This window comes from Cervus canadensis, chromosome 21 (assembly GCF_019320065.1).
Source record: "Cervus canadensis isolate Bull #8, Minnesota chromosome 21, ASM1932006v1, whole genome shotgun sequence".
NCBI lineage: Eukaryota > Metazoa > Chordata > Mammalia > Artiodactyla > Cervidae > Cervus > Cervus canadensis.
The window spans coordinates 43,518,940-43,532,651 of NC_057406.1; the positions used below are offsets into that span (position 1 = coordinate 43,518,940).

The window sequence follows — 13,712 nt, forward strand, 5'->3', positions numbered from 1 at the left end:
CCTTTTCATCAAGGAGACTGGAATGCAAAAGTAGGAAGTCAAGAAATATCTGGAGTAACAGGCAAATTTGGAGTACAGAATGAAGCAGGGCAAAGTCTAATAGAGTTTTGCCAAGAGAACACACTGGTCATAGCAAACACCCTCTTCCAACAACACAAGAGAAGACTCTACACACTGACATCTCCAGATGGTCAATACTGAAATCAGATTGATTACATTCTTTGCAGCTGAAGATGGGGAAGCTCTATGCAGCCAGCAAAAACAAGACTGGGAGCTGACTATGGCTCAGATCATGAACTCCTTACTGACAAATTCAGACTTAAATTGAAGAAAATAGGGGAAATCACTAGGCCATTTAGGTATGACCTAAATCAAATCCTTTATGATTATGCAGTGGAAGTGACAAGTATATTCAAGGGAATAGATCTGATAGAGTGCTTGAAGAACTATGGACGGAGGTCCGTGACATTCTACAGGAGGCAGTGCCCAAAACCATCCTCAAGGAAAAGAAAGGCAAAAAGGCAAAATGGTTGCCTGAGGAGGTCTTACAAATACCTGAGAAAAGTAGAGAAGTGAAAGGCAAAGGATAAAAGGAAAGATATACCCATTTGAATGAAGAGTTCCCAAGAATAGCAAGCATAGGTAAGAAAGCTTTCCTCAGTGAACAATGCAAGAAAATTGAGGAAAACAATAGAATGGGAAAAACTAGATATCTCTTCAAGAAAATTAGAGCTGCCAAGGGAACGTTTCCTGCAAAGATGGGCACAATAAAGGACAGAAATGGTATGGACCTAATAAAAGCAGAAGATATTAAGAAGAGCTGGCAAGAATACACAGAAGAACTATACAAAAAAGACCTTTATGACCCAGATAACCATGATGGTGTGATCACTCACCTAGAGCCAGTCATCCTGGAGTCTGAAGCCAGGTTAGCCTTAGGAAGCATCACTATGAACAAAACTAGTGGAGGTGATAGAAATCCAGTTGAATTCTTTCAATTCCTAAAAGATGATGCTGTTAAAATGCTGCACTCAATATGTCAGTTTTCATTCCAATCCCAAAGAAGAGCAATGCCAAAGAATGTTCAAACTACTGCACAACTGTACTCATATTTGGTAAGATGCTGGCAATAAAAGTATAAGCACTGAAAAATACTTCCAGGGAGACTATGTGACAATTAATAGACTTTGAAAACCCTGGTTTTTATTTGATTGCTCATTGTTATGCCTCTAATTTATAAAACAAGGTTTTTATTTTTTCATTTCCTTGAGAAGAGTACAGTCTTCCTGGCCATGTCCATGAAGGTTCACTTGACTTTCAGATTCCTTAGGGTATAAATAAAGGGGTTCAGCATGGGGATTACTGAGGTGTTTAGCACAGCCACTCCCTTGCTGAAAGACACCCTGTCCTTTGCTGATGGATTCATATACATTAAAATGTAGCTTCCATAAGAGATAGAGATGACAATTTGTGGGAAGAACATGTGGAAAAAGACCCTTGTCCTCTGAGTGGTGGAAGAGATCCTTGAAATTGTTCTGATGATATATGGATAGGACAGAATTATTAATACCAAAGTGAACATTAGGGTAAACACAACAGTGGAAAAGCCCAACATCTCTAGCAATTTGGTGTCTGTACAAGAAATGTGTGAAAGGGGAAATAATCACAAGTAAAATGGTCAATAGCATAATCAAGTTGTCTGAACAGCATGAGTGATGAGAAAATGACTAAGGATGAAGCCAGACAAGAAACCAAGACAAGTAGTGTGCAGACTCTATGATTCATGATGGTCATGTAATGCAGCTGTTTGCAGATGACAATGTAATGGTCATAGGACTTGGCTGCCAGTAGGCAAAACTCAGTGACTCCCAAGAGAATGAAAAAAAATAGCCATACAATCAGTAAAATAAAAGGTTTTATCTCCTGCAATAAGGGTGGCAAGGAACTTGGGTATAGTGACAGTTGTGGATGACATCTCCAATATGGGGAAATTTCTGAGGAAGAAACACATGAGGCTCTGGAGGTGGGCATCCAGCAGGGTTAGGGTGCTAATGGTCAGGTTCCCAGTGATGCTGAGCATGTAGGTGGTGAGTAGAAAGACACGGCTCAGAATGTGAAGTTGTGAGTCATCTGACAGTCCCAGAAGGATAAACTCTCTTATTTCTATGTAGTTTCTCCTTTTCTTCTTCTTGTGAGTATCCTTCAGGGTAAAACACAAAGAGACTTAAAGAAAAGGAAATTATTCACAGATAGCACTAGAATTTATTTCTGGAAGAGCTATGCCATACTAATTTAACTTGGGAGATCTTTGAAACAATTTATCTTTAAAGTTTTGGTTTTTGTGTGTGTGTGTGTGTGTGCCATAAGCCAGTGTGTGTTTTTCATAGAATTTTTTTTAAATAACTATTTCACTGGTTGAAATGGGGTTAAAAATATGCTTAAAATTTATATCCAAATCACATACTGTAAATGTGAAGAGCAGGAATTGTAACCTAGGCTTTTCTATATGTTTGAAATACTGAAATAGAAATGCTATCTGTTAATTCTTTTAAATCCTTTCCTAAACTATTTCTTTCCCAATGAGAAATTCCTCATCTTTTCTTAAAATTCAGTTAGATTACATTATTTCTTAATCCTTTACCTGATTTCTTATATTATTATTTTGCTAGTTAGTTTAGAAAATCCAAATATGTCAGGGAAAAGGTCACTCAGATGGGCCCGTCTCCCAAATGAAAGTCATTGGACTTAAACCTTCAACAGTATGAAAGGCTTCGAAGTTCTCACTCTGACTCACATCCACCTTCCTAATTTCTGACTCCTTATCTGAATCACATCTAATGGTTTCACTATTGTGACCACCTCGAGTATTGGAGCCAGGGTTTCTGAACTCTGGAATCTATTGCCTGATGATTTGATGTGACAAAGATGTAACAATAATAGAAATAAAGTGCATGATACACAAAATGAGCTTGAACCATCCTGTAACTAGCCTCCACTCAGGTCCTTGGAAAAGTTGTCATCTACTAAACGGATCCGTAGTACAAAAAGTTGGGGAACTTCTGTAGAGAGCCCAGAGTACAGAGGAGGCAGAGTGGATTTTTCATAGACTGGATTTGTGTCATTGACTAAGGGAACAAAATTGTATGAATATCTAAAATCAAACATAAAACATTATCTTTCAGAGAACATTTTTTTCTTCAAAATCTCTGCCATCTAAATATTATTATTCTCTCTATATGTATGCGTATATTCTGTGTTCTATTCTATGTTGTATTTTTACATTTTCCTTTTTTCTACATCGATATTCACTTAGTAAAATCTCTATTTTGTCAGTATATTGGTATAATTCTTAAATAGCAATGAAAGACTTTTACTTTGTCTTGCTGTTTAACAGTAACAGTAATAACCATGCATTTGTTTTAAAAGGTCAACAAATTGACCGAGTTCTTTTCAAGATCATTCATTCTGTGAATTCTCTTTGAATGGTAAAATTTACATTTCAGGATCAGGAGAGAACTTTCTTCAATAGAATATTTAATTTCAAAATATAGGTTTATTGATTTGTTGTATGTGCATGCTTAGTTGCCCAGTTCTGCCCAGCTCTTTGCAAACCTATGGACTATAACCCATCAGGCTCCTCTATTCATGAGATTCTCCAGGCAAGAATACTGGAGTAAGTAGCCATTCCCTTCTCCAGGGGGATCTTCCTGGGCCAGGGATCTAACCGGGTCTCCGGCATTGCTAGCAGATACTTTACCATTGAGCCACCAGGGAAGCCTTTTTTTAGTATGTAATGCATCATAATATTGTGAAAACTCTCAGTGTTTTTTTCTTCTACAAGCCTGAGCCTTTTCATTCACTTTACTGTATAAGAAAACTATAGCTACTGTCAATTTAGGAAAAATTCCAACTGAGATGAATGGTGGCCAATTCTACTGGGAAATCATGTGATGTTTAGGAGGAAATGAGCATATCCTTTCGCTAATCCTCAAAGAGCAGAGGAAAACAATATCTTGAAACTTACAAAAACAACAGACTTTACATTGTCTGTAGACAAATTCATGGCAACTCAAGTATTTGATAAGTATTTATTAATGCAAGTGTAAAAGTCATTGTTCTCAATTAACAACAATCTTCTCTAAATAACAGCTATACATGACTCTGATCCTTAAACCATTTCGAAATATGAAGTGTCAACCACTCCTGGGATGTTTTTGGTAAAGCCATGAAGAATATACCCAAGTCTTTAAGACCTCATTTCAGACTTATCCTTCCTTAGGACTTATCCACACTTTTCCTGCTATTCCCATGAAATTTAGGATAACAAGCTTCATATTCGTTTTTCTCCCTTAAGAATTCTAATGTCTTATATATCTCATGTTGAATCAGGCTTGTGGTTCATTTAGAGTGAAAATTAACCTATCCAATAAACTAATGCTTGCCAGAGGAAGGGGGGATGATTGGGACTGGCATATATACACTGTTGCTCATTGTTCATTATTCCTCATCTCAGTTGCATCCAACTCTTTGCGGTCCTTTGGACTGTAGCCCGCTAGGCTCCTCTGTCCACGAGATTTTTCAGGCAAGAAATACAGGAGTGGGTTGCCATTTCCTCCTCCAGGCAATATTCCTGACCCAGGGATTGAATCTGTGTCTCCTGCACTGCAGGCAGATTCTTTATCCACAGGGCCATTGGGGAAGCCATACACTATTGTTGAGTAATTTTTATAAATTACTCATAAATCTAATTATTTTCACATAGTATCTCTAGAGTTGTTTTTCATTTCTCATACTTTTGTTGCCAGCTCTTGCCAAGGATATTAGATACATTTATTATTTTTTTTCCCATTCAAATTCCCATCTTTCACTCATATACTTCCCTTCCTTCAGGTTAGTCCTTCCACTCTGTAACCATGAACTGACCTCATAATTTTTCTTTGAAATGTTTTTAATTCCATGTTTCTGGACAATATTTCTTAAAAAATTAAAGGCAGAAGAGGCAGAGCAAGAGCACACAAGAGAGGCCTGTGTTTTATGATTTCACCAGAAAACACTTTCTAGAATTTCAGGAAATATTAAATCATGTAAAACACTATTTTTAATTTACTCTACAATGGCTATATACATAGTCTGTTTGTCTTATTAGACTATTACGTATGCTCTCCTCTGCATATTGTGGCCTACCTAGTAGTTATGTGAAAACAGTACAACTAAAAACATAATGTAATTATATTTTCTGAGAACTCAGAAAACTTTTCTCATTACTCAGCTTAAATCTTCTATGCCATATAATTTATCAACAGGAATATATACATTTAGGAAAAATGTGAAATACCCCCCTTTTTGGAAATATATAATTAACATATATGCTGTAATAATTCTTAAAGAAAGGTTGAAGAATGAATATTACCAGATACCACATATGACTACATTTTTTGTGGCCAGCTGTATATTTAAATAAATGATTGATGTTATGCTGATTTTTTCAATAATCAATAGCTAAGAGTTTTTGTAACTTTCTCAGATTGGTGGCTATTTTGAGATAATATCTTACAGATACAATTCATTCAATAATCTACTTAAATGACAAATCTAATCAGTAGGGATAAATAAGCTCACATTGGCAAAGTTAATTGAGGTTAAAAAAAATTATAAGTTCACTATATTTTAAGCATTAGAAAATTGCATTGCTTTGGAAAATGTATTGATTAAAATTTATAAAACGTTCACACAAGATTATGCTATTCTGACACTGAAATTTTATTTTATTTTTTTATGTTTTCCATGAAGTCAAAACTTGAAATAATAATGAGGAATACTCAAACTCATCCTACATTTTTAAAACATTTATCCAGAAAGAGTATAATTGTAATTCACTGAGCCAAATTCTTCCTGATATTCATGTACTATTATCAACTGAGAGACTCAAGTCCAAAATTTACTGAAAAACAAATAAAATAACTTATTAAAAAATACTGAGGAGATTTCAACTTTGTAGGAAAGTTGTGGAATTACTATTTCCTCCCCTCATGCTGAAACATTTATGATTTCCTAGATTAATTGGAAATATTTGAAGATACTGAAGTTTAGACTAGATTGATGGTTGTGAGTTCTTGATACCACAAACTGTAGTCTGGGAATTAAAAGAACTGTAAATGAATTACAAAAGAGGAGTTTATGCAGATATTATCAGATAATGTAGCTCTCCACATAACTCTGTACAAACTCCTTAGTGGTTAGTATAAATGTTTGCAATCTGCATGAAAACATCGATTATCAATATCAGAGGTAAACACAATTTTTCTGTAAAAGGGTAATATATCAATAATTTAGAATTTGCAGACTGTAGTGTCCCTGTTGAAACTATTCAATTCTCTGTCTTTGTAATAAGAATGCTGCTATAAGCATTGTGTGAATGAAAGGGCTCAGGTGTGTCCAATAAAACTTTTAACAAAAATAGGAACTGGGCCAAATTTGGCCCATAAACCTTAGTTCACCCACCCCTGTTTTAGACTTTTCCCATAAACACTAACCCATATGCTATTTTCTTTATTTAATATGGGCTAATTTGATTTAAATGTGAAAATTTGATAATAGATGTAAGATTTAAATTTAACTCCAGATCTTTTTATTATGAAGGTAAATTAGCATAATCTTATAAAGTATTTCCAGAGGAAAAGATGAGGCAAACATTTCTAACTCAGTTTTGGAGATTTTTATTCTTGATATCAAAACATAATGTAAGAAATTAAGTATCATCAGCAATTTGAGCCCTAATTAAAAGATAAAGTACTAAAAGTATCAAAACTAGTATTTCATGTTACATATGATTTTATCCCAAAGGTAATTTATCTTTAGAAAGCTTATTTGTGGAATCAGTTACATTAAAGGATTAAAGATGAAAATCAAAGGTTGAAGAAAGAAAATCACATATCCTTGAACAAGATGCAGTGACAAGTCATGATTCTTAACAGTGTCTTAGTAAAATATAACAGAACATTTTTTTTCAGTAGCATAAATAACCTGACTAGATCATCACAACTAGATATGCTATATGTTCCTTGTTTGACTCAGTTGGAACAAGTTAACACAAAATGATATTTTCGGACGACAGAGTACCTCTGAGTTTTGCAAGATGATAAATAATACCAAAGACCTTTGGTTAATTTTACTAGCTTGAAAATTGCATCTTGGTTAAGCAAAAATCAAACATGTAGTTTAGGAATTCATACTGAAAATATACAGGGATGAAAAAAATACTCCATTTCAGTTCTGATTTAAAATATATCAATAAAATTCTTTAAAAGTTTTTAAAACGCAGTTAATGCAAATATTTAAAAAGTCCTCATATTTATTCAGTCTGCTTGATCTGTATATGAAACTTATTTCTCCAGTCCTCTATCTTAGTGTATATTTGATAATATTTATAAGAATGATAGCAAACAATTTTAATGTTTTAAACAGTAGACAAGTCTTGATAAAATCACTTATAAAATGAGAACTATCACCATAACTCCTTTCATTTAGCACTCTGCTGGAAGTTCTATCCATGGAACTATCATAAGAAAATTAAATATATATAAAAGTATTGGAAAATAGGAAACAAACATGTCGTTCATTGCAAATAACATGATTTTCCTCCTAGGACCTTAGTGTTTTATACTAAATATTTCTTTTACTGGAAAGTCTCCTCTCCCAGATATTTGCATGGTTAGCAAATATCCTTTAGGTCCTCCACTCCTTTAGGTCTCTGTTCAAATGTCACCTCAATGACAAACATCCACCCCAATGACATTTTTTAATATTACAGTATCTCCCCACTTCCAAGATTTTTCAGTTTTCTCTTCCTTTACAAACTACTCATTAACATGTGAAATACCATATATATATAGTTTACTAATCAATTATGTTCAGGTTTATTGTCTATATTCTCTTACATCCCTCACCCCATGAAAGCAGGGATCTTTATCTACTTTGTAGATGAACTGATGCACTCCCAGCAGTGGTGTGCTGGAGCTTGCCTGGACCACATCCTGGAAGCCAATGGTTGCAAGTCTGATCTCACCTCTGAGTTCAGTAAGGGTACACGGATAGCTTGAAATCTGCCACGGTGAGAGACTTCACCTTCATTTGTGTAACCAACTAGTGACTTTTTCATATTTTCTTTCTCAAATCTTTAACAATAATACATGTTGCAATCAGTTGTTAAGGTTCTGTTGATTAACAGGGATTGACTCTGCACATAAATTATTTAAATCTGTTTATTTATTTTAAAATATTTATTGAGTATCCACTGCATGGCTGACAGATGTTCTAAATGAGAAGGATTAACGACTTCTGGTAAATGCTTAACAACTGCCTCTCTGGAGTTGAACAAATACAAATCTGTTTGTAGAGACTCTGTTTCTATGATACAAATTCAAAATTCAAAGGATATAAGCACACTAACTCTCTTAAGGGTAAGTTCAGAATTTCTGGGAGAAAAAAGTAGACTCCTTAAACATAATCATACAAGAGTCAAATCTAAATTAAATTTTCATGCACTCAATATCACATGCTGTTTCTGAAGTTGCCTCATGTATCTCAGCCATTTTGCCTTTTTACGCTTTCTTATCCATGTTTACAAAGCTGACTCACCCCTATCTTTCAATGCTGCCTCATTGGGCCTCTCTCTATTTAGATTCCCCCGGGCTAACAGGAGACAGATAAAATCAATCCAGTTCTATGGGTGTGACATACATAGAGAAGAACATCCCTATTTTCTGTTTTTCAAAGCAGAATTTGTACAAAAATGTTAGGCTCTGAAGGCTAAGGAAAATGTTACTTAAATTGTGTAGATAATCATAGAATTACAAAATATCATTTAAAATCTGCATTAATACAAAGAAAATGTCTTAGTAAGTAGTGTGTCATATTATATGAAAAGGAGCAAGTGTAAGAAGTACTTTATTGAGTTTACCCAGATGTAATTAAGTTTGTACACAGAGCTTGGCTAAGAGACAAAGAGCAACTATGCATTCCATTATAATGAAAATATTCCTCAAATTTTGCAGCAGCAGGAATGAAGGATATCGTGGGTCAAATATTACCAGTCTAACCATAATGAGGACTATAAACCTTGAGAGTCATGACAAAGTTACACCACCATACTTGATTTGAGAGTACAAAAGAAACCAAATAAATTGCTAACTCAATTCACCAACTCTGAATTTACATAAGTATGGAAATAATCACTTTAAAATTTGAGACTAAATCATCAAGAAGAACCAGAGAGTAAGTATCTTTGTTATTTTCTAGTATAATAATATGATTCCATCTCATTAAAATGTTATAAAGTAGTATTTGTTTATGGGTTTGCAAATTCAAAACCTTTTTGATATTAAAATGTGAGTATTTACTAACAAGAAAACTATTCATAGAGTCCTAAAGAATCAGCACAGCAATAAGTCTTGGGTTTTTCATTAACTTTTCTTAAGTTAAACGGTTTTCTGTTACAGAAATAAAATGGCATTCCCTATGTAAAGAATTATCTGCTTCCCAGTAAAAGTGTTGACCATCTACATGGTCAATTTCTTGGTCACTTTTCAAAGCATTATTGTAAAACAAAGGAAAACTGATGTGTTCACTGCATGAACTGAACTATTTCTAGGCAATATTTATTTTAGTAGCAGAAGTTACTCTCTCTTGCCCTTCTGGCCTTTTATCAGAAAAAGAAAACAATGATGTGGGAAAGGGTTGAATCAACCAAATCCATAAGAAAGGAGAGAATACCAAAAAATATTCCCATGGATAAACACATATTCTAAAGTGAGATATTTACTATGTAGACTAGTCATTTAAACTTGTGAAAGTTTCCTAAACAAAGTGGGCCTCAGTTTTTCAAAATATAAATGTGAAAGTAGGCCTACATAGCCTCTGTAAGCTTATAAACTCTGTATTTAGATTACCTACAAAGCATACTGGTTTTTATACTACTGAAGAAAGGAAAACAATAAATTAAATATTATCATATTATTACCAAAGAAGGTCAATACTTTAAAGACTAACTTGAACTCTTAATAAAGAAAACAGTAGAAGAAATGGCCCTGTTTAAATGTTAACATGTAATTTTTATTTCATCCATGGCCTGTGAGAGTGTATTTTTGAAGATTAGAGTTCAATATTTAACTTTTCAGATAATATTCATTACTTGAGTGAAAGGTTGAATGGAAACTGGAGAAAGTTACTGTATGGGAACAGAGGTTTTAAATTTCAAACACTAACTTCATGATGGAATCTTTAAAACTTTTGTATTCTATCCTCAAATATCTTTTAACATTTTTATGTCCTATAGGGAGAGCATACATTTTCTGTTCTAACGAGGGAGAAAAAAGGATCAGCAATGAAAAACCACACAAGACCCACAGAATTCATTCTTCTGGGGCTATCAGATGATCCAGAGCTTCAGATTGTGACTTTTCTCTTTTTAATCATCACATATACATTAAGTGTCACTGGAAATTTGACCATCATCATTCTCACCTTGATGGACTCCCATCTACAGACACCTATGTATTTTTTCCTCAGAAACTTCTCTATATTAGAAATTTGCTTTACAACAGTCTGTATTCCTAGATTTCTGGGCACAATTATCACCAGGGACAAAATGATTTCATACAACAATTGTACAGCTCAGTTGTTTTTCTTAATTTTCTTGGGTATCACTGAATTTTATCTTCTAACTGCCATGTCTTATGATCGCTATGTCGCTATCTGCAAACCCCTGCATTACGCAACCATCATGAACAACAGAGTCTGTGTATTGCTTGTCTTTTGTGCTTGGCTGGCAGGGTTCTTAAACATCTTCCCACCTGTTATTCTTTTCCTCCAGTTAGATTACTGTGGTTCTAATATCATTGATCACTTTGCTTGTGACTATTTCCCCCTCTTGCAACTATCCTGCTCAGACACATGGCTCCTTGAAGTGATTGGTTTTTACTCTGCAATAGTGATTCTGCTTTTTACTTTGGCATTGATAATTCTATCCTACATGTTCATCATCAAGACAATTCTGAGACTGCCTTCTGCCAGTCAGAGAAAAAAGGCATTTTCTACATGCTCCTCTCACATGATTGTCATTTCCATCTCTTATGGAAGCTGTATATTCATGTATGCCAACCCTTCAGCAAAAGAAAAGGCATCCTTGACGAAAGGAGTAGCAATTCTGAATACTTCCGTTGCTCCTATGATGAATCCATTTATATATACACTGAGGAACCAGCAAGTGAAGCAAGCCTTTAAGAATACCATCCAAAAGGTTATCTTTTTCTCCAGCAAATGCAAGTAACTGTAGCATTAAAAAAATAATGTTCTGGTCAATTATTTCTTTATTCATATTCCCTCAAAACTCTTTCACTACAGTTATATGATTCCTTTTTATTAATTCTTATTCTAAACTTCCCCAGATGTTGAACCAAAAAAATTGGATAAAGCTGAATATTGCTTCAGAATTTTCTGTAAATTGTTTTTTATTCATATATATTTGATGAAGTAAAACGATGTTACAACATACGCCATTTCGTTTGAGAAAAAGAATCTCAGGAATAATGTGGATTTCTGAAATTTTCACTCTTAGAAGATAAAATAAATTATTATTAGAAAATTTTGATTCTACTTGGCATTTTCATGAAATCAAAAAACCGCATACGCTAGCAGGTTGGAAATAAAATATAAATATTTACTTAAATATTTTTGAAAAATAATAAACATACATATTCAAATTCTTTATACTACTACTAATACTTTTGATAATAATGAAGAGAAGGGCAAGAAAAAAGAGGGTAGAGATAATTTTGTTTAGCAATTACTATATTCCAGACTTATTCCAGAGAATGATTTTCTAGAAGAAAGCAATTTCTTCCTATTGGCTCACTGAATCCTGCCAACAACATTCTGAGGTACCTGTAATTGTTATTCTCTTGTGGAAATATTACCTTATCTTTTCCTCTGGAAATATCTTATAAGATTATCATCATTCATAAGCATGTAAAAAATGTTGGAATTAAATTTTAAAATCTTACCTCTGTCAAGAATTTTCACATTTTATTCAAGAAGAGTTCAGTCACTTAGTCGTGTCTGACTCTTTGCAACACCATGGACTGCACCACGCCAGGTCTCCCTGTCCATCACCAACTCCCGGAGTTTACTCAAACTCATGTCCTATGAGTCGGTGATGCCATCCAACCATCTCATCCTCTGTCGTCCCCTTCTCCTTCCACCTTCAATCTTTCCCAGCATCAGCGTTTCTTAAAATGAGTCAGTTGTTCACATCAGGTGGCCAAAGTATTGGAGTTTCAGCTTCAACATCAGTCCTTCCAATGAAGATTCAGAAATAATTTCCTTTACAATAGACTGTTTGGATCTCTTTGCTGTCCAAGGAACTCTCAAGAGTCTTCTCCAACACAACAGTTTAAAAGCATCAATTCTTCAGTGCTCAGTATTCTTTATAGTCCAACTCTCACATCCATACATGATTACTGGAAAACCCATAGATTTGACTAGATGGACCCGCTGGCTGCGACTGACCACGCAGAAGCGTGGCGAAGAGCTACCCAACGTCCAACGTCAGGGGTGGAGGCTGAGAGGAGCTAACACAGCCAAAGGTCAGGGACAGCGGCTGAGAGGAGTAACACCCCTGCCCCTCGCAGGTCCAAGGAGCGGTGGCTGTGCTTTACTGGAGCAGTCATGAAGAGATACCACACATCCAAGGTTAAGAGAAACCCAAGTAAGATGGTAGGTGTTGCAAGAGGGCATCAGATGGCAAACACACTGAAACCATAATCACAGAAAACTAGCCAATCTGATCACATGGATCACAGCCTTGTCTAACTCAATGAACTAAGCCATGCCGTGTGGGGCTGCCCAAGACAGAGGGTCATGGTGGAGAGGTCTGACCGAATGTGGTCCACTGGAGAAAGGAATGGCAAACCACTCCAGTATTCTTGCCTTGAGAACCCCATGAACATTACGAAAAGGCAAAATAATAGGATACTGAAAGAGAAACTCCCCAGGTCAGTACGTGCCCAATATGCTACTGGAGACCTTTAGGTCCATGAATAAAGGCAAATTGGGAGTGGTCAAACAGGAGATGGCAAGAGTGAAAGTCGACATTGTACGAATCAGTGAACTAAAATGGACTGGAATGGGTGAATTTAACTCAGATGACCATTATATCTACTACTGTGGGCAGGAATCCCTTAGAATAAATGGAGTAGCCATCATGGTCAACAAAAGACTCTGAAATGCAGTATTTGGATGCAATCTCGAAACAACAGAATGATCTCTGTTCATTTCCAAGGTGAACCATTCAATATCATGGTAATCCAAGCCTATGCCCCAACCAGTAATGCTGAAGAAGCTGAAGTTGAATGTTTCTATGAAGGCCTACAAGACCTTTTAGAACTAACACCCAAAAAGGATGTCCTTGTCATTCTAGGGGACTGGAATGCAAAAGTAGGAAGTCAAGAAACACCTGGAGTAACAGGCAAATTTGGCCTTGGAGTGCAGAATGAAGCAGGGCAAAGGCTAATAGAGTTTTGCCAAGATAATGCACTGGTCATAGCAAAACACCCTCTTCCAACAAAACAAGAGGAGGCTCTACACATGGACATCACCAGCTGGTCAACACCAAAACCAGATTGATTATATTCTTTGCAACCAAAGATGGAGAAGCT

At 35.3% G+C, this 13,712-nt stretch overlaps 1 protein-coding gene and 1 pseudogene across 1 annotated transcript; one reads left to right on the forward strand and one right to left on the reverse strand.

Annotated features, from left to right (window-relative positions):
• Positions 1-1,306: 1,306 nt before the first annotated feature.
• LOC122423185 lies at positions 1,307-8,618 on the reverse strand (annotated as a pseudogene).
• A 1,763-nt stretch (positions 8,619-10,381) lies between these two features.
• On the forward strand, positions 10,382-11,326 carry LOC122423499 (olfactory receptor 6C3-like). The gene has a single exon (XM_043440622.1). It carries the CDS (start codon positions 10,382-10,384, stop codon positions 11,324-11,326), a length of 945 nt encoding a protein of 314 aa, XP_043296557.1.
• The last annotated feature ends 2,386 nt before the right edge of the window (positions 11,327-13,712 follow it).